This window comes from Eurosta solidaginis, chromosome 3 (assembly GCF_040869045.1).
Source record: "Eurosta solidaginis isolate ZX-2024a chromosome 3, ASM4086904v1, whole genome shotgun sequence".
NCBI classification, from domain to species: domain Eukaryota; kingdom Metazoa; phylum Arthropoda; class Insecta; order Diptera; family Tephritidae; genus Eurosta; species Eurosta solidaginis.
This window is the reverse complement of record NC_090321.1, coordinates 164908488-164933420: the sequence shown is the minus strand read 5'-3', so window position 1 is coordinate 164933420 and position 24933 is coordinate 164908488. Positions and strand designations below refer to the sequence as shown.

The 24933-nt window shown below is 39.6% G+C and overlaps 1 protein-coding gene across 2 annotated transcripts in view; it reads left to right on the top strand.

The window, feature by feature from the left end:
* The window catches only part of SmydA-1 (SET and MYND domain containing, arthropod-specific, member 1), a 91314-nt gene extending 69768 nt beyond the window's left edge, over window positions 1-21546 (top strand). For both annotated transcript variants that reach the window (XM_067777755.1, XM_067777754.1), the window contains exons 6-7: window positions 21016-21200; window positions 21263-21546. In XM_067777755.1, coding sequence (XP_067633856.1) covers window positions 21016-21200; window positions 21263-21498 — 421 coding nt within the window. In that variant the 3' untranslated portion in view covers window positions 21499-21546. The remainder of the gene's footprint in view (window positions 1-21015; window positions 21201-21262) is intronic.
* The last annotated feature ends 3387 nt before the right edge of the window (window positions 21547-24933 follow it).

Here is a 24933-nt window from a genome sequence, read left to right as displayed (position 1 = left end):
AAAATCGCCAGCCACAACTACGTGCACAAATTATTGCTCTCTCTTGTGACAACTCAGATAAGATATATGCATGTGTTTGTGCATTGCCGCTCCGCTGCTCGTATACGTACATATGTGTAGACGCAATTATTTATTCGTTTATGTAGATACATAAATATTGAATTATTGATGTGAATGTTTGTAGTTTACAGTCTCCCGCGCGCACATAGGCATATAAGTAAATGCATCTGTGTGTGACATCTCTCTGGGCTGCCTTATATATGTGTATACTTGATTTAATTATTAACGTAAATACTGTTTGGCATGGCCTTAGCATCGCCTTAGTGATGGGATAATTTAGTGATGCTAATATCCGTGACAATATAAACTAATTATAATTTCTGCACGTTAACGTTATTAGGTTTGACGAGCATTTCCCTATCTTACTTATGTAAATAAATAAACGTAATGCGCGATAACCTCCGAAAACATTTTAGGCCGATGTTCTCTTCCAATTTGCATCGTGCTCCTTTTAATTTTTCCTACAAATTGGCGGGATGAGACCTACTTGTTTTATGCCGACTCCGAAAGGCTTCTGCAAGGCAGATGAGTTTTCACTGAGAGCTGTTCATGGCAGAAATAAACTCGTTGTATATGCCAAACACTGCCGAGGGGCGACCCCGCTTAGAAATTTTTTTTTCTAATTGAAAAACCTTGTCTCTAAAGTTTTGATATTGCTTTGCCTAGGGCGTGAACCCAGGATCTTCGGTGTGGTAGGCGGAGCACGCTACCATCATACCACAGCGACCTATCAAAGGTCGTAACTAAAGTTTTGTTAACATGGACATATCTCAGACGTTCTGTAAATAAGGTCGTAACCATACTTTCTTAGCCGGAGAGAGAGTCAGCTTTCATTCGCATAACATGGCCTAGCCAGCATAGCCACTGCGTTTTAATTTGCTGTACTATGTTGATGTCTGCATAAAGCTTGTACAGCTCATCATTAAATCTTATTCGGTACTCGCCATCGCCAACGCGTAAAGGTTCGTAAATCTTTCAAAGAACTTTTCTATCGAACACTGCCAGAGCCGCTTTGTCTGATGTTTTCATGGTCCATGCTTCTGTATTTACTTGTAGAGCATGATTTTCGTTCGCCGAGAGAGGTCTTTACTTTTCAGTTGACTAACTAGTCCGAAATAGCATTTATTGGCAACAGTGATTCTTCGCTGAATTTGGATGTTGTTGTTTGTGTTAATGCTGGTACCCAAATCCACGAAGTCTTTTACTATTTGCGTAGTTGCCAAGGCGCAAATGCGCTAACTCTTTGATCGATGACAGCAGGTACTTCGTTTTTTCTCATTCACCATCAAAACCATCATTTCCGTTTCTTTTTCCAGTTTGGAATAGGCAGAACTTATGGCGTGGGCGTTCAGGCCGGACCAGAGTGGTCAAGTTCTGCAGCTAGTATAATTTTCTCCAGCATCAAATTAAAGAAATCGCAATGTATGAAACCTCCTTTCGAGCAGCTCGAAGAGGTGCTTTCCAATTCCGACTGAGCTACTTACTAAGTAAGTAAGTTTTGCGGGGAAATCAAATTCAGACATAGTACCATATGCATAGGCAGCTGCTTTTCATACTTTCGAAGCTTTAAATTCGACGAAGAGGTAATTTACCAGTTCTGAAGCCGCACTGATAAGGTGCAATTAGCCAATTCACGGTGGGCTTCAATCTTTCCCACAACATACTTCACAGGATCTTATATGCGATATTAAGAAGGCTGATTCCGCGATAGTTGGCAGGATCCCCTTCCTTGTGGAATGGACTAAGAACACTTACATTCCAATCGTCGGGTATGCACTCGTCCGACCATATTTTTCAAAGACCGTCGTATTTTAATAGCTCCCCAGGCAATCCATCAGCGCCTGCGGCCTTGTGGCTTTTAATCTGGTTATTGCTATTCCGACTTCGTCATAATCGGGTGGGGGAAATTTATTCCATCATCCTCGATTGCGGGATCGGGTTCATCATCCCTGTGCGGTACATTGCAGTCTCCGTTTAGGAGTGTGTCCCTCCATAATCTAAGTACTTTTTGGACATCAGCAACAAGGTCGCAAGGTCAGACAGGTTGACAGAAGATATACACATTTATTTCTACTAAATCCTTATTCATAATTCGTAACTAAATTACAGTCTGAAAATTCACTTGCAAAGCACCTTTAGCCAAGACAAATGTCGAATTCTTCTTATGCTTTGTTTGCAATAAAGGTTTGAAGTGGGCTACCTTTTCGTGTCAGATGGCGCCAGTGTCGCTCGACTGCAGTTCTCCATAAAAATACATGCAATCTACTCATCATGTATAAGATTGCGTTAAACGCATCTATATGGAAAAATTCTTATGTGCCGGGGCTTTCAATGCTGCAAATAGTGCATCGTCTTTGTCGTTTATATTTCAGCTGTTAACTGCTGCCGTCATATCAAATTGTAGCTTAAAGCCCAAAACATAAGTGCAGAATTGCTGCGCAGCTAGATTTTAAACACACTCATTTACACTATGCAAAACACATGTGCATGACCTGTTTAAATAAAATTTACTGCATAAAATAATTGTTGGGTAACAAAAAACCACTGCGTCACATGTAATTTGGGCATAAAAACCTGCCCCCAAACCCGAACGTGTCTCTTGTGATTCGAGCGGCTTAGATGTCGTAGGTGTCTTTTGTTCATCTAGCTGTGATGGCATTGTGGACGTTTGTGCAAATATTGCAGCCAATATCATGTTCAGGCCCGTGCTTGCCGCTGTCTGCATTGTTTCGTTTTTCTCTACGATTTTTGTTGCTTCTTCTTCTCAGGATGAAGGACATAATCCTTTACTTACATTTTTTCCCACTCCATAACTTCTCGTAGTCGTGCGTGAAGTTCAGAGTTGTTGCCGCTTGTATTCAAACCAACGTTCTCCAACTTTTCAGTTGCTGGATCTTCAATTCATTCAACTAGGCCATACCCTCGTTGCCTTCCGAAACCCTACTGTTTATTCGACAAATGCTCTTCTGACACCAATTGTATTGAATTTCAGGAAATTCTTGCTTACTATTCACTCTCTGTCATCGTTCGAATCGCTAAACTGTCGAATAAATAACTCAAATATTCAGTATAACAAAACGCTTTTTATTTACAATACTACTATGGTACTACTATACTTCACAATAAAATTTTGACGGTATCACAATCAACTTTTTCATATAGATGCATGCATGGTGGAATCACCAGGTGAAGTAAGCCGTGAATTGTCTTGTTCTAAACTTCTTTGTTCTGTCATTCGGCTATCTGAAAATTTTTCATCAATGTTGTCCCCGAAAAAGTGTGTTTTTTTGCATTTTTCAGGATTAAAATATGATAGTTTTAGTACTTTTTTCACATAAATTAGTAGGTGAATATCGATGGACCTTTACTGGATTTAATTACGGATATTCATCATTTGAGTATGTTTCGTGTTGGCCGTAAGGCCGTGCTTAACTATTAGGTTCATATTGAATCAGGTCTTTGTTAAAACAAACCATTTGAATTCACGTCATATCCAACAAAGATTTTCGCCTGTGCAGCGCTACTGAAAACTTTCGAGAAATGTTTTTGTCATTCCTGTATCAAGAACACCAAAACTGTCGTATTACACCTTATTTATGTAAAAACTTTGCTAAAACAATGGATTTCTAAATATAGTTACAAAAAATAAAAATTGTATCTCACTGTTGTTGTTTTTCCCTAAAAATTAGACCACTAAGATAAGAGTAATGTTACAGTTATGGATTGTAATCTAGAATACATGAATCCGGCTCGATCGGATCAGCATCTTGTGGTTCTATGCCGGCTGCCACGGGTAACATTTTAATACATTTCTGATAAATTTAATGATGATTATAAATTTTAATTATTCAATATAGAAGTTTCGGATATCAAAGAGTTGCTTAACTTGCTTTTTTCGCTGCAAAATTGTTTATAATAATATCAAAATTTAACTGTCTTGCCAAAACGGGTTCAACACAAAGCGTGACAAGTCCTGAAACTCGCTCTTGAGATGAACACGATCTATGAAAGTTTTTGATTCTTGAAAGGACGCTGAAGGAACGTTCTGCACTAGCTACAGTGACAGGTATAGTGCAAGAGATACGTAAAGCAACACAAATGTTGGGGAAAATTGTATACAGATTTTGAACATAGATGGCATTTAGCAATTCCAATTGTGACAGACCTGTATCAAAATTTGCTTCGTAAATGTGTTTCAAGTGAATTATTTTGCATTCTAAGCTTTGAGAAATATCCGACTTGTATTTTTCCACAAATTTTGATGCACTCGCCCGAACCGTAGTTTCATCCATATCTTCAAAGATCACCAGGAATGTATTGTTTTTAAAATCAGACTCTGAATCATCCGTAATCACCTCATTTAAATTATCTTCTTTTGGGTTTTCTCTTTCGAATGTCCGGAAACTTTGGCAAGATGTTCAATTGAATAGCAACTGTTTTGTATTCGTTTAAAATTGTTTCCCATTGGTTCCTGATCAACTTCAAATCAGCTAATAAGGCATCTAGAATCGGACCTCAACATCTATGATGGCGTCTCTAGCTTGGAGGACCACGTTTCTTTCATTAATGGTAGTCAGTATTTTGAACAAAATTGAGGACAGCAAGATACATTCGAACTTGTTGATGTAGTTGAGAATACCGGTAACATCTCCGTATGCTTGCGCAGTCATATTTGGCTTTTGTCTGAAAGACTATGAAGAGAGCTCGGTAAATTTTTTTTTTTGAGTATGTCCCATTGGTGTGGAGTGCTTCTGAAAATAGTAAAACCTTTTTGTACAACTCCGAAGAAAGTAATTGCAGCCGTACAACATTCTGCAGCATCAACACCACATAACTTCAGTCTGTGGGTTGCACAAGGCGAGTAATCACCATTCGAGTTTTTTTCGAGAATGTGGCGTAGTGCTCCGTTGTAAGCTCCTTTCATATTGGTGCCGTTATGGTACCATTGTGCACGCAATCTTCAATCAAGTATGGCAAATTAGATCAGCGATTTTCTGATCAGTTTTTTGGTTAAAATTCACGAAAGCCAAAGCCGTTCTTGAATTGTAAAATTTGTTGCTTTCGAATTGAAATGGAGTTAGCGCAAAATGAACGTAGTCAACGTGACTAGCATCAACGATAATAGCAAAATACTTGACTTTCTTGCCTTGATCTAATATATTTTCCCTCACGTGCTTTGCACAAATTTCTATAAACTCGTTCTGAATGTCTGGGGAAAGATAGTGAACTTGTAATCGTTTGCTGCTGTTGTGAAATCGTAACTTTCTCCAAATGATCTCTAAGTATCGGAACATAATGGCTTATGCGATCTTAGGTTAGGTTAGGTTGAACTGGCTGGTCCGTGAGGACCTCAATAGACTGAATGAGTCCGTAGTGTTACCAGAAGTTTGTTTTAACGACCAAATTGAAAAACCCTATCAAAAACCAGGACCTATGTTATAAAATAACTCCGTCCTCTTGGCAAATACTAGAAGCTTCCTAGGACTTAAGCCACTTGCTGCTTCTAGATCTGACAGCTGTATCACTCCTAATAGCTGGAGTCAGCCTGGCAAACGCATGGCACGAGCACAGAACGTGCTCGATCGTTTCCTCCTCCAGCCCGCACTTCCTACATCTGCTATCACTGACCAAGTCTAATTTAAAGGCATGTGATGCCAGAATGCACTGTCCAGTCAGAATATCCGTCATTTGTCTACAGTCCTCTCTTTTTAATGATAGAAACAACTTTTTTAGTCTAAGGTTATAAGACCTACACATAATCTTGGACACTTTACAGCCCCGCACTTGAACCCACGCCTTTCCTGCTTGATCGATCATGTGCACCTCTCGCCTTCGCTTAATCTCGCGCAGTCTAATTGGGACGTCTACGGAAGAAGCTTCAAGGGATGCGCCCTTTTTAGCTAGTTCATCCGCTTTTTCATTCCCATATGCCCTGGGAACCAATATAGATGTATGCTTCTCCCTGTCCCAATTATCTCCAGGGCTGCTTACACTCTAACACGCATTCAGATGCTGTTCTATGCGAGATTATTGCCTTTAATTGCTGCTTGACTGTCAATATAAAAGTTAACACGGTTGCAGCTTAAGCCATTCTCTTCCAGGGTTTCTACCGCTTTGGTTACGGCTACTATTTCCGCTTGGAAAACGCTACAGTAATCCGGCAGCCTGTAGGATCTGTTTATTTCCGGATCGGCACAGTATACCGCAGACCCTACTCCTTGCACTACATTGGAACCATCTGTGTACACATGTATCGCCTCGTCCGCCATTTGAGCACCCTTGCGCCAAGCGTCCACCTCTATTGTGGCCTTAAGATCGCCCTCGAAGCGCAGATAGGGAATCAGGTAGTCTGTTCGTCTTGTGATTGATGACGCTATACTACTATGTCCGTATGGTCGGCGCTCAAGCTGCCCCGAGGCACCAAGCCTGGTTGCAGTTATTAACGCTATGTTCTTTGCTACCAGGTCTACAGGTGGAATGTGCAGAATGGCATACAGTGCAGCCGTCGGAGTTGTAATGCTAAGCATTGATAGTCTGTATACCCGCTCTAATATTTTGAGGTAGGTTGTTTTTTGTGTTGCTTTCCACCAGACAAGAACTCCATAGTATAGAATAGGGCTTACAATCGCTGTAAAAACCCAATAAGAAAGAGAGGGCCCCACGTACACCCCACTGTCTAGGATGATTTCTAGATATTATATAGGATGATTTCCAGATATTTTGTGTAAGGTTTCTCCTGTAGGGTCCCCCCCCCCCCCAACTTAGGCCTGATCCAATTTGGGACCTTGTACGTCTTTGTAAACAAGACCATATCCATCTTCTCCGCGTTGACTTTCAACCCGACATTTGATGCCCAGGTATGGATATCCCGAAGCGCCCGATCCATCAAAGAGGTAATCGTTGGAAGTCACTTTCCTCTTATGACAATTGCAACGACATCTGCGTAAGCCGTAAGTTTTACGGGCCCCTCATTGAATCGCCTGAGCAGTTGGTTGATGACCAGCGTCCACAGCAGAGGTCATAGCACCCCTCCCTGCGGCGTGCCCCTGTCCACTGATTTCGTGGCCTCGTACAATCCCCATTGTGATGCAATCTTCCTGCAATTTAACATGCAGCCGATCCATCTCGTTAAGGCTGGCTGTACTTTAATGTAATTAAGACAATCCATAATCGCCCATTTAGAAACATTATTGAAAGCCCCTGCAATGTCTAAGAAGACTCCTAGAGCATATTCCTTATATTCCAGGGCTTTCTCTATGCTTATTACCACCCTGTGCAATGCGGTGTACACCGACTTGCCTTTGGTGTACGCATGCTGTGTTGTGGAGAGCAGCTTTGCATCCACGTTGAACTGTATGTACACATCTATCAGCCTCTCAAAGGTTTTGAGCAGAAATTGTGTTAAGCTAATGGGTCTATAGTCTTTGGGATGCACGTGACCGATCTTCCCCGCTTTTGGTAGGAAAGCTACACGAGCAGTTCTCCAAGGGTGCGGTACATGATTTAATCTTATGCCCCTATCGAATTTTATTTTAAGCCATTCCACGACCGCTCTACTTGAAACTTGTAGCATGTCCGGGAATACACCATCTGGGCCCGGCGATTTAAACTTAGAAAACGTCTTCACTGCCCATTCGATCTTATTATCGGTCACCAAGCGCGGCACTACCCGCTCCGTTGTTGAAGTGTGAGTGCTGTCTGCTGGCTCTTCTGAACCATCTCCCGATGGGAAATTTGTATCGAGAAGCACCTCAAGGGATTCCTCACTATTACGTGACTATTCCTCGTTCTCTTTCTTTATTAGTCCCTGGACTATGTTTCCCCTTGCTAGGACTTTTCTCAACCGTTCTGTTTCGCTGGAGCACTCTATGTCCGTACAGAAACTTTTCCATGAGGTTCTCTTGGCCCTGGAAATTTTACGCTTGTAGATCCTCAGTAGATCCCTGTACTCGTCCCGACATGCTTCGCTTTCCGCGGTCTTTGCTAACTTAAACATTTCTTTTACCTGTCTTTTCAGAAGACTCAGCCCAATGCTCCACCATGGCGGCTTTGCTTTTCCTCTGAATCTTCTTAGAGGGCAAGCTTTGTTATACGCAGTCATAAGCGTCCTTGTTAGGAATTCATTAGACTCATCCAGTTCCTCCACATAGGCAATATCTTTGGGTTGTCCCCGTTTTGTTCCTACCTGTTTCTGAAATTTAGTCCAATTCGTTGACCTAGGGTTTCTAAAGGTTCCTCCTTTCCCTACCCTCTTTAGGGGGATGCTGAAGCTGATATACGCATGGTCGGAGAAGGATGGTATATCAAGAACCATCCAATCATACCTTGATATATCACGTTCGAAGCTCAATGTAATATCCAAAACATTGCTTGATGTTGGACCAATCTATGTAGGGACATTTCCCCTGTTGGCTATCTGCAAATTGGTTTGCAGGATGTAACAAAATAGATATTCGCCTCCCTTCATTCGTATCTGCTCCTCCCCACGTATTGTGGCGCGCATTTGCATCCGCGCCTATGACCAACCGCCCTTTGCGCCCATGGTCCTGTACTAGCCTCCTGCAATCCATCGGTGGAACCTCCGCAGCATGGGCCATGTAGCAGGATGCCAGGATAAAAGCCTGCTTATTCCTTTGCTCAACGGGCACCACTACGAGTTCCTAGTAGTGTAATTAGGCAGCATATATGAATGCAGCTGTTTCCTTACCATTACTACAGCTCGCACCCGTCCTTCCGTTTGTGCGTAGTAAGAGCCACGGCTCCTGGATCAGCGACACGTCAAACGAACCCTCCTCAAGGGTGAGGAGGAGTTCGCTCAACGCCACTTTACTATGTTTGAGGTTTATCTGTAGGACTCGCAGCACCATTGGGCTGTTTGCCCCCCTCCAGCACCTTCGTCGTGACGTCGTCGTCCTCCTCTTGCCCTTTTGGTTTAGAGCATTCGAGGCCCCCTTCAGCCTCTCGTAACTGTTGTGCCGGGTGTACCTCTGTGCGACTCGCAGCACCATTTGGCTGTTCGTCCTCTTCTAACACCTTCGTGGTGACATCGGCTACCTCCACCTGTCTTCTTTCCCTTAGCATTTGAGGTCCTTTTCGACTTCGCCCTCTTCTAGCGTGTTAGAATTTCTTTTTTACCAAAGGACATTTTTCCAAACTGCGTGTACAATATATCCTCCGCCTGCTTGTTTATTTGTAAGATGTAGAACTGACCTTCCTCCGTAGGCCGAGATACAGTAAGTACCTTCCAATCCTGTGTCGGTAAGTTCGGACTCTGATTCTGCAGAAGTCACAGTGCATCCTCCGACCTCATCACGCATGGTATCCATACCTTATTTTTTGGTACCGTGGCGATTTGCGCTTTATCCACCACCCCAAACCGCGCGTTCGCGCCTTGCCTTTGGAGGTTTGGAACCATTTCCTCCAGCCACCACAAGCTCGCGATGTTGTCGTGCTCTATCATCTTCACACCATTATACCACCCCTCCGAATGAAAGGTTGGAAGGGGCTTACTTGGTTGTTCCCGCATCACCTTAAGCATTAAGCTAATAAGCTCCCTTTCTACAGATCTCCACCTTTCAGTAGTCATCTGTCCGAAAGGACTGCTACGATCAGCCAGCGCCACAGTCAGTGACTGCTTTGCCACATCACTCATCTCGAGAAAAGCCGGAGTCTTAGTGTTATCTCGCTTTGGCACCTCCGAGAAAGCCGGAGTCTTAGTTTTAACTCCCTTTAGCACCTCCGAGAAAGCCGGAGTTTTAGCGTTATCCCCTTTTGGCTTATCTCCTACTTCCGTAGTTGGAACTTCCCTCTGGCTCGCAGCTTTCGAGGTAGTTGCTACCTTGCTATTGGGACCCATCTGTCTTACAGCTTTGGGCCTACTTGTCTTGTGTATGCGACTGCCCTGCCTCGCGGCTCTGGCAATAGGTCCTTTCTGCCTCTTGAAAGCAGGCTTGTCGCCTTCCGCCGAACGTTGCCTCTTCATTCTGCCATTCGACGCTTCTTTCTCCTCGCACCGGTTGCAGAACCGAGGGTTTATCGCAGCAAACCTTTTGAACTGCCTTCGACCTACTTCCACCGCCTCATAGGCCCGTTCCAAGCGCTCGGTCTCCACTTCTGTTGGGTCGACCACTGCTCCTAGGTTTTTTTAATTCCTCTGCTCCGTACCCTTCTCCACTCTTCTACTCCGTTTTCATTTGTGTGCTTTTCCAACGCGGAGTTCATTGAACTAGCACTACTCTCGCTCCCCGAGTCCGACGCATCGCTTAATACGTTTTTGTCGTCCTTGGCTTGCGACTCAGTCCTCCTCTTATCAGCGTCCTTATTACAATTAGGTAATGAGTCGTTCATCTTGGTCATACGACCACCTGCCCGACAGCGCGGGCTCAGCGGTCCAGTATTATATACGGGGAAAGAGCCGAAGTCGTTTGAATAATCTGGACTTTTTAAAATTTGCAAAATTGCACATGCAACAACTAAAGACCCTCCTGAATTAAAAAAAAATGTCTTAGTACCTCTAAATCGCGGTCCCCTGAGTACTTTCATGTACTTGCAAGTATTTCGTAAGTATATCTACTTGTACTTTCGGATTCGAAATACAAGTACTGCAGTACTTATACTTTGTACATAGATTTGAAGTACTTGAGTACTTGTACTTATTTGTTACTAGTACAAGTATGTACTCAGAACTTTACAGGTCTGATATTGCGGTGGTACCATTTCGAAACCCGCCACGTAACCGTCATCAGGCAATTTCGTAATGTTATCAAAGGTTTCACCGAGATTCGAACCGCGAACTACACGGTGAAACTGCAGTTGCCTTAACCACTAGGCTATCCTGCTTGTATTTGTTTTCTTGCTTATTTCCGTTTATCTCATTTTTACACTTACAATACAATTGAGACATTCCACCTCTATATTAATGGCGGTTCTCGAAATGGTACCATCGCAATATGCCACTAAATGTTTCTTTCTTTTCAGTTTCTCTTAAGACAAATATAATAATTGAATATTCAGTTATTATAAGCCAGTGTTAAGCTCATGAATTCTTAAATATTAAGTATAAATTGAGCACACCATTAAACAAACAAACATAATTTTTTTTTTAATTTTGCTGCGTTTTATTATGATTGTCTTGATTATTGTTATATTACACACATCCCAATACGTTATGTGCGAAATCTTTATAAAAAATTCTTAATTTCGGAGAGGAATTAAAGGAAAGAAGGCTTCGGTCAGCATATCCTTTTCAAAAATGAAACAACGCCCGCCAATACTAGGAAACAGAGCACGCGGGCTTTCAAAACTGGTTACAGGAACAAAAATTCGTGTCCCCTTTTTGGAGGCTTGCTCCTGCTAACTTGACCTGCTTTTCTTAGCTTTGCCTTCCAAAAGTTCGAAAAGAATTCCTGGTTGTATAAGCCATATGTCATGAGGACACTTATAAAAATAGGACTTGATTGCGGAATCTAAAGAACCGAGTTTAGGGCTGTCTGTAGCAACTGAATAAGGCTGCGCTGACGATGAAAATACCAACAGGCTTGCTATAACTACCCACCAAAGTAACATTAGTTTGATGCAAACTAGCGCTGACAATTTAGCAAGAGTAGAAGGCATCCAGTAGTAGAATACCCAGGTAGCCGGTTATCAGATAACAGGGCATTAGCCGAAATCTCTGAAAAAAGTTGTTCGGGGCTGCTATTAATTGAGGTAACTATTATTGGAAGGAGAACAAGAAAGGCGAGATAAAACCCGGTACCCTAATAATCAGGCATTACAAAAATTACCTGGCCCCCGTATTTCTCGGATAGCAGTGTATCAACGTCGCTAATGGGAACACGAAAGCGTGTCGTGTATAGAGCTAATCATCAATTACCAGAAAATACCCGGGAAGACTCCCTTGGATAGCCAATGATTATATGAATGTGATTATTTATTTATTTATTCATTTATTTAAGCCAATTAAAAAAGAATCTTATAGGCTAATTATAAAAGTGTAAAGTAGTTAACAATGATTAATATAAATTACCTTACTCATAAAAAGTATTTAAGATACTCAGAAAGCCATTTTTCGAACAAGAAAAATCTTTCTCACAAAATTTATAAATTCTATTGAACTCAATTAAAGCTCTAGTAATTGGAGCATTCCGCGCATAAAGAGCCCTAAGAACACCAATATCAAAAAACTCAGAAGCGCGAAGAGCTCTAGCCGGAATTTTAATGAAAATCCCCTCAAGGAACACAGGGCAATCAACAACCCCACATAACAAATCGAAAACGAACGACAGCGATAAAATTGTCCTCCTGTCCTGCAATGATTATAAGTTAATCAATAAGCAACGAGCTTTATAAGTCGGGATAGGATCCGAGAAGCGCAGACTGCGTAATGCAAAGTGTACGAACACTTTTTGGATTCTTTCAATTCTTGCAACATGGCAGGAATAATACGGAGACCAAATGAAACAAGCGTACTCAAGTTTGGATCGCACAAATGCTGAATATAAAAGCTTTAGTGTATACGGGTCACTGAAATCCGAGCTATGACGCCTAACAAAAGCTAGCATGGCATACAACTTAGAAATGCACACATTAATATGACTTGAAAACGAAAACTTCGAGTCAAATATTACTCCCAAGGCCTTAATTTCACTAACCCGCAACAGGGGCGAGTTTGATATTTGATACACGGTATCAATCATATTGACACGCTTCGAAAAAGTTATTTGAAGGCACTTTTTTAGATTAAGTGATAACCGATTATTATTACACCAGTTACTTAGTTTATCCAAAGCTTCTTGCAGCAATACCGCATCATGAAGGCTATGAATAGGCAAGTATATTTTAAGATCATATGTATACACCAAGAATCTTACTCTAGAGAAGCAAGAGCAAATATCATTAATAAACAAGACAAAAAACAGTGGACCCAGGATACTACCTTGTGGAACACTGGAGCAAGCAACGAATGGATGAGACCTAACACATCAACTACAACCATGCAACGACGATTAAATACGTAGGATTCAATCCAACTCAAAAATGCTGAGTGAAAGCCCAAACAGGCTAACTTTTTAATCAAAATAACATGGGAGACCCGATCGAATGCCTTGGAAAAGTCAGTATACACAGCGTCAAGCTGATATCCTGCCTGAAAAGCTGCGGGGCAAGCATCAGACAAAATAGTCAAATTAGACACAGATGAGCGTCCTGGAAAAAATCCATGCTGCTCTGGATACACAAACTTCTTAACACAGAAACGTAATTTATCTTGGATGATACATTCAAAGTGCTTTGCCATGGTGGAAAGTTTTGAAATGGGCCTATAATTAGTAATATCATTTTTATTGCCGCTCTTGAAAATAGGTGTAATGAACGCTAATTTCCACGCATCAATTAAAGTACCTGTAGATAACGAATTATTAAAAATTAACAACAGTGGATACTCTAGGGAATCACATTGTTTAAACAAAATTGCAGACAAACCATCGACATCGGTACTCGTTGACGTCTTAAGCCGAATAATCCCATTAAGAACATCTTCCTTAGACAGTACTAGATTACCGAAGTCAATAGAAGCCTGAATATTAAAAGTAATATTATCATGATTGTCAGAATCAGAAGTGAAATTGTTCATAAAGTATTCAGCAAAAAGATTTGCAGCGTCCTCCGGAGTATCGACAGCTTTTTCAGCAAGAAAAAGAGAGGACGGAATATTCGAAACTGATTTCTTCGAATTGACAAAGTTCCAAAATGATTTCGGGTTCGATTTAAGGTTTTCCTCAAAATTTAAAATATAATTTCTGTGTAAAAATTTATCCAGACACGCGTATTTCTTATCATACTCTTTATAAAAGTAGAAAAATGTTGGATTTTGAGTTCTTTTAAATTTACGGAAAATTTTATTTTTCAAATTCCGAAGTTTCATCAAGGCTCTAGTATGCCAGGGCACCTTGTATTTTTTTTTTTTGAACAGTAGACTTAAATATCTCAAACGGGTGGTATCAAGACTGTAAAACAATTATCCCAATTTATTTCCAGCAAAAGATTGTTCAAATTCGAAAAATCGCATCTCTTAAAACTAAAAGAAAAATAAGCTTCGGCAAATTTATAAAAAAATCGGATTCTTCAATAGGAGAAATACATTCAAAAAGTGAAAAATTTAGATTATTAGATAAAAATATCAAACCCAAAGTACGGCCTAGTCTATTTGAAAAACGATTAATTTGTTTAATATCAATACTTAAAAAACTATCTATTAAATATATTTCGCTGGAGCTAATGACCTCACATGCTATTAAAGCCGAGTTTGATAGAGTCTGCGACCGTTTAACATTACACAGATTAAAATCGCCCAGCACGCAGAGATGATCACCACCAACCTTATTCAATGACAGTGACGTAATGTTATCGACATGTGCAGTGTATAAGTCGTGGCTACTATTGGGCGGTATATATGAAGCACAAACAAAAACAGGGTCTGATGAGCCTCGAATGCATACACATAGCTGGTCAAGTAGCGCACTATTATTATCCAGTATGATTTCAGAACCATGATGTTTGGAATGTACCGGAATGAGAACTCCACCACCTCGTGCACAACCAGTAAGGTTTGAATTTCTATCTTTGCGAAAAACATTGTAAAAATAGGATCAAAATATTCCTCGCTGAAAAAGTTTTCATTTAGCCACGTCTCAATGAAGACGAAAATATCCTCATGGGAGCTAAATAGCCGCACCAGCTGGGGTTTTGTTCTAACACCAGCCATATTCTGCATATATAATCTTAGGTGATTAAAAGGAATCTAATGCCCCTATTACCGTTTACAACTCAACTCTGGTTGGGTTGAAATTTCGCAATTTGATATTACCGATTACAACTCAACCTGTCAAAAAAATGTCGGTTGAGTTGTCTAGTCTAACAACTTTTTGTGGCATTGCCGTTTACAACCTTGTGTTGGTGTAGTTGTAGTCTTACAACTGCTTACTAGCAGTTGTCTCATACAATTTTGCAGTTGTTTTGACAAAATGTAACGTTTTACAAGACGGTTCACCACCTAGTTTTTAACAAAAATTTCCAAAGTTGGTATCAAAAGACACGTTTCAACCTCCGATTTAAGAATCCGAAAACAAAAAAATTTAAAATTTTATTTCTATCATATCATTTCGGTTCAAATTTTCGTGTGGTTGTTGTATTTTGCCAGATTTTTTGTACACACTAATGCCCACCCAGGGTTATTTTCACAAATCGCGGCCAAAGGCCGCCAACGCAGAAAGATGATCTGTGCAAAAAAAAACTGTGGATCGTGCTTCATATTTCGGACCCTCTCTGGGCCATTTTGTGGGTTTTTGTAAATATTTTTCGACAGAAATAAAATTTGTATTTTCGGCTTTCGAACCCTAAAAACGGATACCACCTTTGATCAGAGTTAGATGGTGCGCGGTCTCGTAAAACCTTACCAAATAAAAACAAAAAATTGAAATCCGGTAGTTAAAAATTTTTTAATCAAACAATAATCAACAATTTTGGACACATTTATAGAAAAAACGTTTAAACGAAGGACTACATTGAATAACATTTTGACTTTATGGAGCGTCATTCCGAAGTTGGACGAGGCTGGCCGCAGTTCGGATGCAGCCAAAATAGGTGAAATTATGCGAACGTAAGTCCCATCGATACTACACACTACTCCTGGAAATCCTGGTTTAGAGTAAAATACAATTTTTGCTGTTTGGGTTTTAATCCATTTCGCACAAATATGCTCCTCATTAATATCTAAAACCAGTCCAACACCGAAATGATTTCCACAGCAGTTTTGATAGCTGCCATTAGCAAGGAATCTGAGTGTGGCGCATAATTTTAAAAAAGGGGTACAGCCTTCCCTCGAAAGCGTTTGCGCAAATGGTTCTTAATTTTGTTTAGTAATGAGCAAAATGATTCCTTTCAAATCTGCAAAAAACTTCATTTGAAGCCCATCCTTAGTCACTTAAATATTTTCTTACTTGGTGCTTGGTAGTTCCAAGGATTGGAATGATCACGCGAATGTTTTCCGTATTTGCGATACGTCAATCACCAACATTTTCGCCATTATAAAATAGATTTCATATCATATAATATCTTGTAATAAGCATTGTGAATGATGACTAAGTGTGATATCTTCTGCATAAACGTCAAAATTCCAAAGTGATTGGATCACCTGATTTGTTTTTGACTATCGCTGTCTCATTCTGTCTCCCTTTCTATCACCCGCTGAAGATAGGCGCCGCCATATTGAACAGCCTGTCAAAACCCTGAAAAGTAGCCATATTGAACAGCCTGTCAGGCAGTTGACAGATAAGATAACACACTTAGTCATCATTCACAATGGTAATAAGAAAATCACTTTTGCAAATGCTTAAATTACCGCCACAAATTGATCAGCTGTTCATTTATCTGTCAAATTATCACTATCATAGGTTGGCAACACCAACTCAACTTCAACTGAAATAAGTTGTAATTCGTAATACCAAACAGGAGTTGAGTTGTCTGAAAGTTGAGTTGCTTTAATTACAATCCAACTAAGTTGAGTTCTATACAGTAATAGGGGCATAAGTCACTCTGTCATAAACAGTTTGTGCGGATTTGTGATGGAGTCCATTGGCAGAATCTGGCTACCATGAGGTGCGGCTGCCACCCGGTGTCTAGCACTACAAAGGTGTTATACGACACTCTTCCTGACGATGGGCTGGGGCTAAAACTTATCACATAAAACCATAATTCAATGAAGACAAAATAATTACCAAGAGATGCGACGGAGAAATTGAATGGCTAAAGGTAGCGAAAATGCAGAAAGGCGCAGATTTGGTGTTGAATTAGTGGCCAGCGTTGACAGATTGACGACGCCGTCGTCATTTGGACGATTTTCAACTAGAATCACGCTTGGACGATTTTGTAATGAAAAGTGACGATTTAATCCTGCCTTCTATGTAAGATTTATTTTAAATATTCAAACACCAAGAATTGACATATTTAAAATTGAGATATAAGCTTTATTGAACATTGTATACCTTATACTAAAAATATGCTAGCTTTTGCTGCAGATGGAGCCAATAACATGACCAGCTCGAAGCATTCGGTCGCTCGAATTTTTGAAAAAGAAATTCCTAACTTAATTACTTTTAAATGTATATGTCATTCTTTGGCACTTTTCTCTTCGTATGCCTGCTTAAATCTACCCAGGAGTGTAGAAACATTGGTGCGCAACATGATTCAATTACAAGAGGTTTGCTCGACAGACAAATTTTTTGGCAATTCCGGCCATTTTGCTCCCAAATCGAATTGACATCCGTTAACTGTGTTGTTTCTTTGCGATTTTTTGAAAAATATTAGTAGTAGAAATAGGAAGCAATCAGTTTACAAATACCGGATAAGTACTGAACTGCATAATTCCTTAGCCCTTTTTTTAATTTTATAGTGAATTTATTAACTATGCCTCGAGCCATTAGTATGACTGAACATTGAACATAGGGGTAATTTTGTGAAAAGTGAGGACACCAAAATATCGTGCACTTTCGTAAACCTATGAATATACGAAACCTAAACCAAATCAAAATTCATCGTTCAACGTCAAAACTTCGACTAGTAAATCGATTCACGCAAAAAAGTCTTTAGTAAGTAATGGAGATGCCATAACGAAATATATTTATTTGGCATGTTAACTTATTCAGGTAAAAGTCTAGAACAGGAGTATACTGCTAATACGCGTCCAAAAATATCGAGGGAGGTGACCTCGGCAACAATAATCCTAAGGCGGAAAAGAAAAATGTTATCACTGTCCGCGGATATTTGCAGTTGAAGTTGGCAATTTTCATGCGATTGTTGTAATGTCTTTGTCCACAGAAAAAGATTTTGTGTACAAAGGGATTTTGCACGCATTTAATTTTGATCTAAACTCATTGGTGGACCGGCCAGGGTAATTTTTTATAAGCTCGGCTGAAGGCCGCCAACGAAACCCGGGGTCATATTTCGGTTTTTCGTCAATATCTTTTGAACGAGTTAAAATTTTTATTTCCGTCTTCGAATTATTGTTATCGATGTCAATACGCGTCTTTTGACACTTCTCTCGATATTTTTGGGCGCGTATTAAAAGTCGACCTTCTGTTCTATTAATTCCGTATGTTCGGAACATTCGTCTCCATTTAAGAATTTGGAGAATCGGTTTGGAATATTTTGTATATACTTATTTGATATATTCGGATCTCGTGAGGTAGTATCAAATGAACGTATTCCGAATATTCTAAATTAACGGTTTGTCCGGAACGCTTTCATGAATACTTAACGGAAGAGCTTTCCGAAATTTCAGAATAAAAAGGTAAATACTCCCTGTGTAGCAGGATCTCACAAAAGCTTAACTCTTCTGTCAAAGTCAAGGTAGGAATATAAAGTTCTAAGACAATAAGCCATTTTCATTTATATTTGTTTTTGTCAGTTCATTGCGGCTCCTGAGTAGCATATCACCCCATGTCGGCTGCCTATTCAAAATCGTGCTATCTCAAAATATTTTTCAAAAATTTCCCAATTCAGGATTCACAAAACTGCCCTATATTAGAGTCAGATTGAAAAACGCTTCATCTCAGAATGTTTTTCATTAACTCCCTCTTATGGCAAAATGCATTGAACTTATACTCATATAGAGAGTTTTTGAAACAAATTTTGAGATAGTGCATTTTTGAATAAAATTCTAACGTACGGCATTCTTCAAACATTTTCTGAAACAATGACCAAACCAACATAACTTTATCAATTCACGAAATATTTAGTATAAAATGAGTTATTTCCCCAAAAACTTTTGGCATTTATAAATTTATTATCACTACTAATATACTACCAAGAATACTTTTCTACTACAATTTTCACTGAAGGGGATTGAATTATTCCCCGTTTTCCTTACTTCGTAAAAGCAACCCGTCCAGATTTTTCAATTTGGGAGTGTCAAAGATCTGTCATCATTGGAGAACAAACCTCTAGTAATTGAATCATGGGTGCGCAATGTGTATAATTACGTTTCCAATAGTTCTCAGAGAAGTACCTACTCGATTGAAAAATATAATTGCGCTATTGGAATTGCAGCCAAAAAAGATGCTACATCCATGCCTAACTCGCTGGCTATCCTTAGAATTAGAACTTTATGAGCCATTAAACATATTTTTTAACTTCGCTGTTTATGTTGACAAAATAGGCAGTGCAAAAACCATTCTTGATAACTTGGATGATATGAATGAAATTTGTCTCACCATCTTGAAGTATATCCTTCAAAATATTAATAAAGTTAATAGAAATTTCCAGAGTGAGGGGCTTCAAATACATAATATGTATTCAGAAAGACTTTATTTAAGTGTATTGTATAATATTGTAAAGCCGGAGTGTAGTATATTAGACAACATAGAAATTATAGATTATAAAAATATTTCAAATATATTGCAAAGTGATCAGATTTATATAGGAGTTTATGCGATGGATAAACTTATCACCTCTAACATTTCCGAGCAAGAACAAGTCAAATTTAAACAAGATTGTATTATTTTTTATATTCAACTGTGTGATGAAATTAGAAAGCGTTTTGATTTTAACAATGTTGTTCTACAAAACTTAAGTTTCGTGGATCCCAAAGAAGTTGCTGGAATAAAATTTGAGTCTTGCGACATTTTTCGCACACAATCGATTTGAAAATTATGCAGGATATTGATAGCGAGTATATGAAATTAAAATCTTTAGAATGTAAGACATATTTTGAAGACATTTCTAAGGTTCCTCCAGATGTGCTTTGGAAAGCTATTTCTACTATCAAAAGAGGTGACGTACGCCTTTTCTAATTCTGCATTCGTTGCAGATCTAATGTGCTTGCCACACTCTTCAGCGAATGTAGAACCAATTTTTTCTAAAATAAATTTAAACAAAACAAAAATCCGAAACTGTCTGAAAACTGTTACATTAAAAGGAATATTGCTAGCCCAAGATTATTTAAAATTTAATAACTTTTCCTGTCATAATATTGAACTACAAAATAAATATGCTAAAAAATGAACGCGAAAATGTATAACTAGGAAAGTAAAATGATATAGAGTTCAAAGAAAACAAAACAGAAATAATTGTGAAAATGACTGAAAACAAGTACATTTTGTATGTAATACAAAATTTATCATCGAAGATGTTTTTGCTATTTATAAAATAAAATGAAATGAATTAAAAACGACTTTATATGTTGTATGTGGCAACAAAAAATAACAATCAAAGACAAATTTCAGAAAAGCGCTTTTAAAATTAATATTATTGAATGAAATCCGGCGATCTCATTTTAGTTTCCGGCGAATAAAATCGTACGTCCCCTGATAATAACCCAATTTCGTCCTAACCCAACTTTGGTTGTTATTGGTTGTTGCCTTAGATATAACGATTTTTGACGATTTTTTGGCTAGACGTACTTCGATGAAACTAAGACCATCCATGATAGAGGCATTTTTAAAGCCTTGGCAATGTCATCTTATATCTATATATATATATAACTATATATATCTATATATATATATATATATATAGATATAAGATATATATATAAGATATATATATATTAACTGCGATCATATGAATGCAACATTTGCCATTAGATATCATATTGCTAATTTACCTCTTTGTATAAAAAGGTTAAACCACTTGAATCGAATCGGTTCGGCAGTTCAGAGGTACCCTGGAATTGGTTTAAGAATCTCGAATGCATCTCGAATATATGTACATATATTTCAGGATTATTGCCAGTTTTACGAAAGGATTACGAACATTGCTTTTAGCAATAAATTGAGATATGTATATAAAATATCTGATTTACCTAAACAGTTGATTTGTCAATTTCAATTCAACTCTCCACCTCCATGATTTTGTGCCTTTAACTTTCTTACTAATTTCCATTCATATCAATTTATGTTACAGATATATTCAACATTATCAAAAATGGCTTACAAATAGGCACTATTTCATTTGTCAAGCAAAAATACAATTAGTTCAGCTAATTGGTATTGATCCTAAGGAACTTATGGTAGTAGCTGAGGATAAACTAAATTTGAAGATGGAATATGTTAAGGAGCTGATCGATTTGTATGAAAAGTTGGCACCATGTACATATATAAAGATTTAAATAAATATGTAGCTATTAAAAACATTGTATTTTCTTCTTTAGGCGAAATTCGAATGCTGGGCAATTTTTGTTTCGAACTACATTCGGCAATAGCAGAGCATACCCGTCGCATATCCTTACAAACTACATTGTCGCCTAAAAATATGCTAGAGAAGTCTTTACTTTACGTGGAAAAATGCATCAATTATTTGCAGCACGAGTGTGATCTCTTTGTTGAGGGGCACATCCTTAAACAGGCAAAAATCAACCGAGACGCCCTTAGAATGGTACTTGTGTAATGTAAACTCGCTCAAAAATATCACCATATTATTAAGAAAATAAATTCTCAAAACTTAAAAAAAAAAATTTATTCTCATTTTTTAAATAACATTTGCCATTTGGAACTAAAATGTATCTGAAATTATTTTGAAAACTTGCTTTCAATGTGAAAAACTCAATGCGGATTTGCATAAATGCTTTGGTCGTCTTGCTTCGCTTTAACAGCGCCATAAGAAACCTATAGGACGCCTTTTCGCGATCTCCGCTTTAAAGCATTTATGTATATTCGCCTCAATTGGTGCGTTTCTAGTACTATAATAGGCGTACGCCTTTTCAAGCGACGGACCCGGTGCCAATGAGTTAATGTAATCACCACTTATTACCGCTTACAGTCCTAGGTAATTTTTACTAATGCGTAACTAGTCATGCCAGTCATCCCTGCTTTGCGATAATTGACGTAAATTGGTAACACCAACTTAGTGTACGTCCACCCCTGCCTCTGCTGTCAAATACAAGTATCAAAAGAATTAATTGTTCCTTTGAATGCGCCTCTGATCGTCCCATCTCTATTTCACACCGTTTATCATTCCGAGCCATAGTAGGAGGACTCATGTAACCGTATAAATGCCTTATAAAGTGTGTAAACGTATAAATTTATCTAGTGCGTAAACGAGCTGTCAAATTTTGTATGGAAAATCATTTACACAATTTGTATAAATTTACGCGCACATTTCATTGTGTAAACGCGGTAAACTCAAAGGAATGCAACCTTGCAGACATTACAGCAGGCATTTTCATCAGAAATCGCCAACGTCAGCAATAAAGGCGTTTAGTTTTGTTTTTTCACTTAATTTTGGCATTTTTTAATTTGTATAATAATCAAAAAAATTGTCTTTGGCAATAATAAAGCTGATAAACAATCAAGTTTTTCAAGAGTATTACTAGGTGCGTTCATATAACAGCGTGTGTAAATGGATATAATTTTCCACCTTATAAGTTTATATGCTTTCATAAGTCCCCCTAGTGTTTACGGAGATGTACCCTTATACGGAAGACGATTCCGCATCAAACAGTTGCCTGCTAGAATATACCGCTTGGTAAAAATTCACCAGTTGAATGCATCCGTGTGCTTATGCCATAAGGCTGCCCACAAAAAAAAGGCTTATTTCAAATTGCCGAAAGGCTTATGACATCAGGCCTTAGTTCTAAAAGGAAAATAATCCTTTTTTTCTGTACATCAGGCTTAAGGTTTATTTCAAAAATAACGTTAGGCTTGAGGCTTACAGCCTATATTAAATAAGGCTTACATAAGAAATTATTATGAGTCATTAGGTAGAGTATAACAACCTTATTACAACACTTATGGACCAAATAAAATAAGGCTTACATAATGCTTTATTATATACGGACCTTTTATATAAAGCCTATAACCCACTATCTCTCGGAATCTGGAGCGCTGCGTGCCAGTTCGATATCGGCCTCATGTCCAATCAAGGTGATGCATGGGGCCGGAAAATTAGCAGTGGTGGTGTTGAGTTCGCTCGAGGCGTTGCTTCCCTCCATCAGACTGGACGGAACTGGCACGCAAGTTGTGTTACCTTCTGCCTCAGAGCTATGCGTAACAGGTCCGCTCAGGGTTTTCCTGCTGTAGCTTCGCCCAGAGGCTCAGGCTCCACATGGTCCGGTTCCTTCCTCTGGGAGCATTCGTCAAAGCCAAGGGAGAGAAGCCTCGCTAATGACGAAACCGCCATAGCGTTCTCCCCCCTTGTCTCGCCTATCCGGACTATCCTCAAATAACTTGAAGGCAGTCCGGGGTTACATTGGGAGATTGTACCCATACTTTCGCCAGGATACACTAGCTCAGCTGGGACCCAGGCCCAAGATCTCCTTCTGTAGGGCCACAGTGGCCCTACCGATGCTATGGCGAGCTTATAAAGCTTACAAGAGCGCTCATCGGCGCAGGAGATTAATTTCATCCTGCCCTGATACCAGCCGGCATGATGGATAGTAGAAGCAGGCCCGGATATTTGGCCATTATGTCTTAAATACCCTAAAATGACATTAAGCACAACCTTCCAATCATCCAGAGTCATGTTCCCATCCGGATGACCGCGATTCAAGACCGCTAGCGCGATGTTGTTATGCTGTGAGAGCAGGAGGGGTGGAGACCGAAGGCTTGTACTGTCTCTTAAAGGCCGGCGCTTTATGATTGGCTGGTGTTGTGGTGGCAGAAGAGACTGCAGCACCTGCAGCAATAATTTTTCTGGCCCAGGCCAGAGAACTTTTTTGCCCCGCCGTCAACATATCGCGGGGGGAGTTGCCAAGTCTCTCTGCTATCTTCACGGCATTGCGTAAGTTCCGCTGGTATCGAATTGAGACGGGGACTTGTTTGCTAGCCTTGGATCCATCAGGCTGAACCCAGCTCATCGCGAGGTTCCTTAGCAGGGATCGAGGCAGTACTATTTCCCATGGAGGACTTAGTCCTGCTCTCAACATTCTGTTGAACGGGGTTGGCCGTTTCGGGCGTGGGACGGGCTACCTGTACTTGCTCAGCCGGGAGATGCTTTTTACTCTGTGGGGCTAGCTTTGCCGGCTGCTGCAGGTTAGGACTTGCCCTCAAGGAGGTCGCCGAAAAGGTTGTTGAGGCCGTGCAGCCCTAAGCGGCGCCGTCTGTGGTTCCCGATGGGTTGACGAATTTTCTAACGCCTGCAGCTAACAGCGATGATAATATTTCTCACCCATGTAGACAGCAAAAAACTGCGCATTTGGCCTTACATAAACTACAGATATACATGTATGTAGCCAAAGCCGATAAGAGGTACATAAATGAGAAATAAATAAGCAACTATCCGAGACGACTGTTCGCGAAAAGTTTAGACTCTGGGAGAAATAGATGAACGAGTCGACCTGAGAGTATAAAAGTAGCGCAGCCCAAGCGATCGTCAATAAGTTTGATTTTAACACGCCATAAGTGAAGTAGGCGAGTAGTCTAATTGTGACATACTACTACCAGAGAATAGCTTAAGCTGCAACCGGGTTAACTTTTATACTGACAGTCAGCAGCAATTAAGGCAATAATCTCGCATAGCACAGGATCTAAATGCGTTTTAGAGTGTAAGCAGTCTCTGGAGAGAATCGGGACAGGGATAAGCATACATCTATATTGGGTCCCAGGGCATATGGGAATAGATGGGAATGAAAAAGCAGATGAACTAGCTAAAAAGGGCGCATACCTTGAAGCTTGCTCCGTAGACGTCCCAATTAGACTGGACGAGATTAAGCGAAGTCGATAGGAGCACATGATCGACCAAGCGGGGAAAGGCGTGGACCCAAGCGCGGAATTGTAAAATGTCGAAGGTTATGTGTAAGTTTTAGAATCTTAGACCAACAAATTTGCTTCTATTATCAAAAATAAATGACTGTAGACTCATGACGGCTATTCCCACTGGACACTA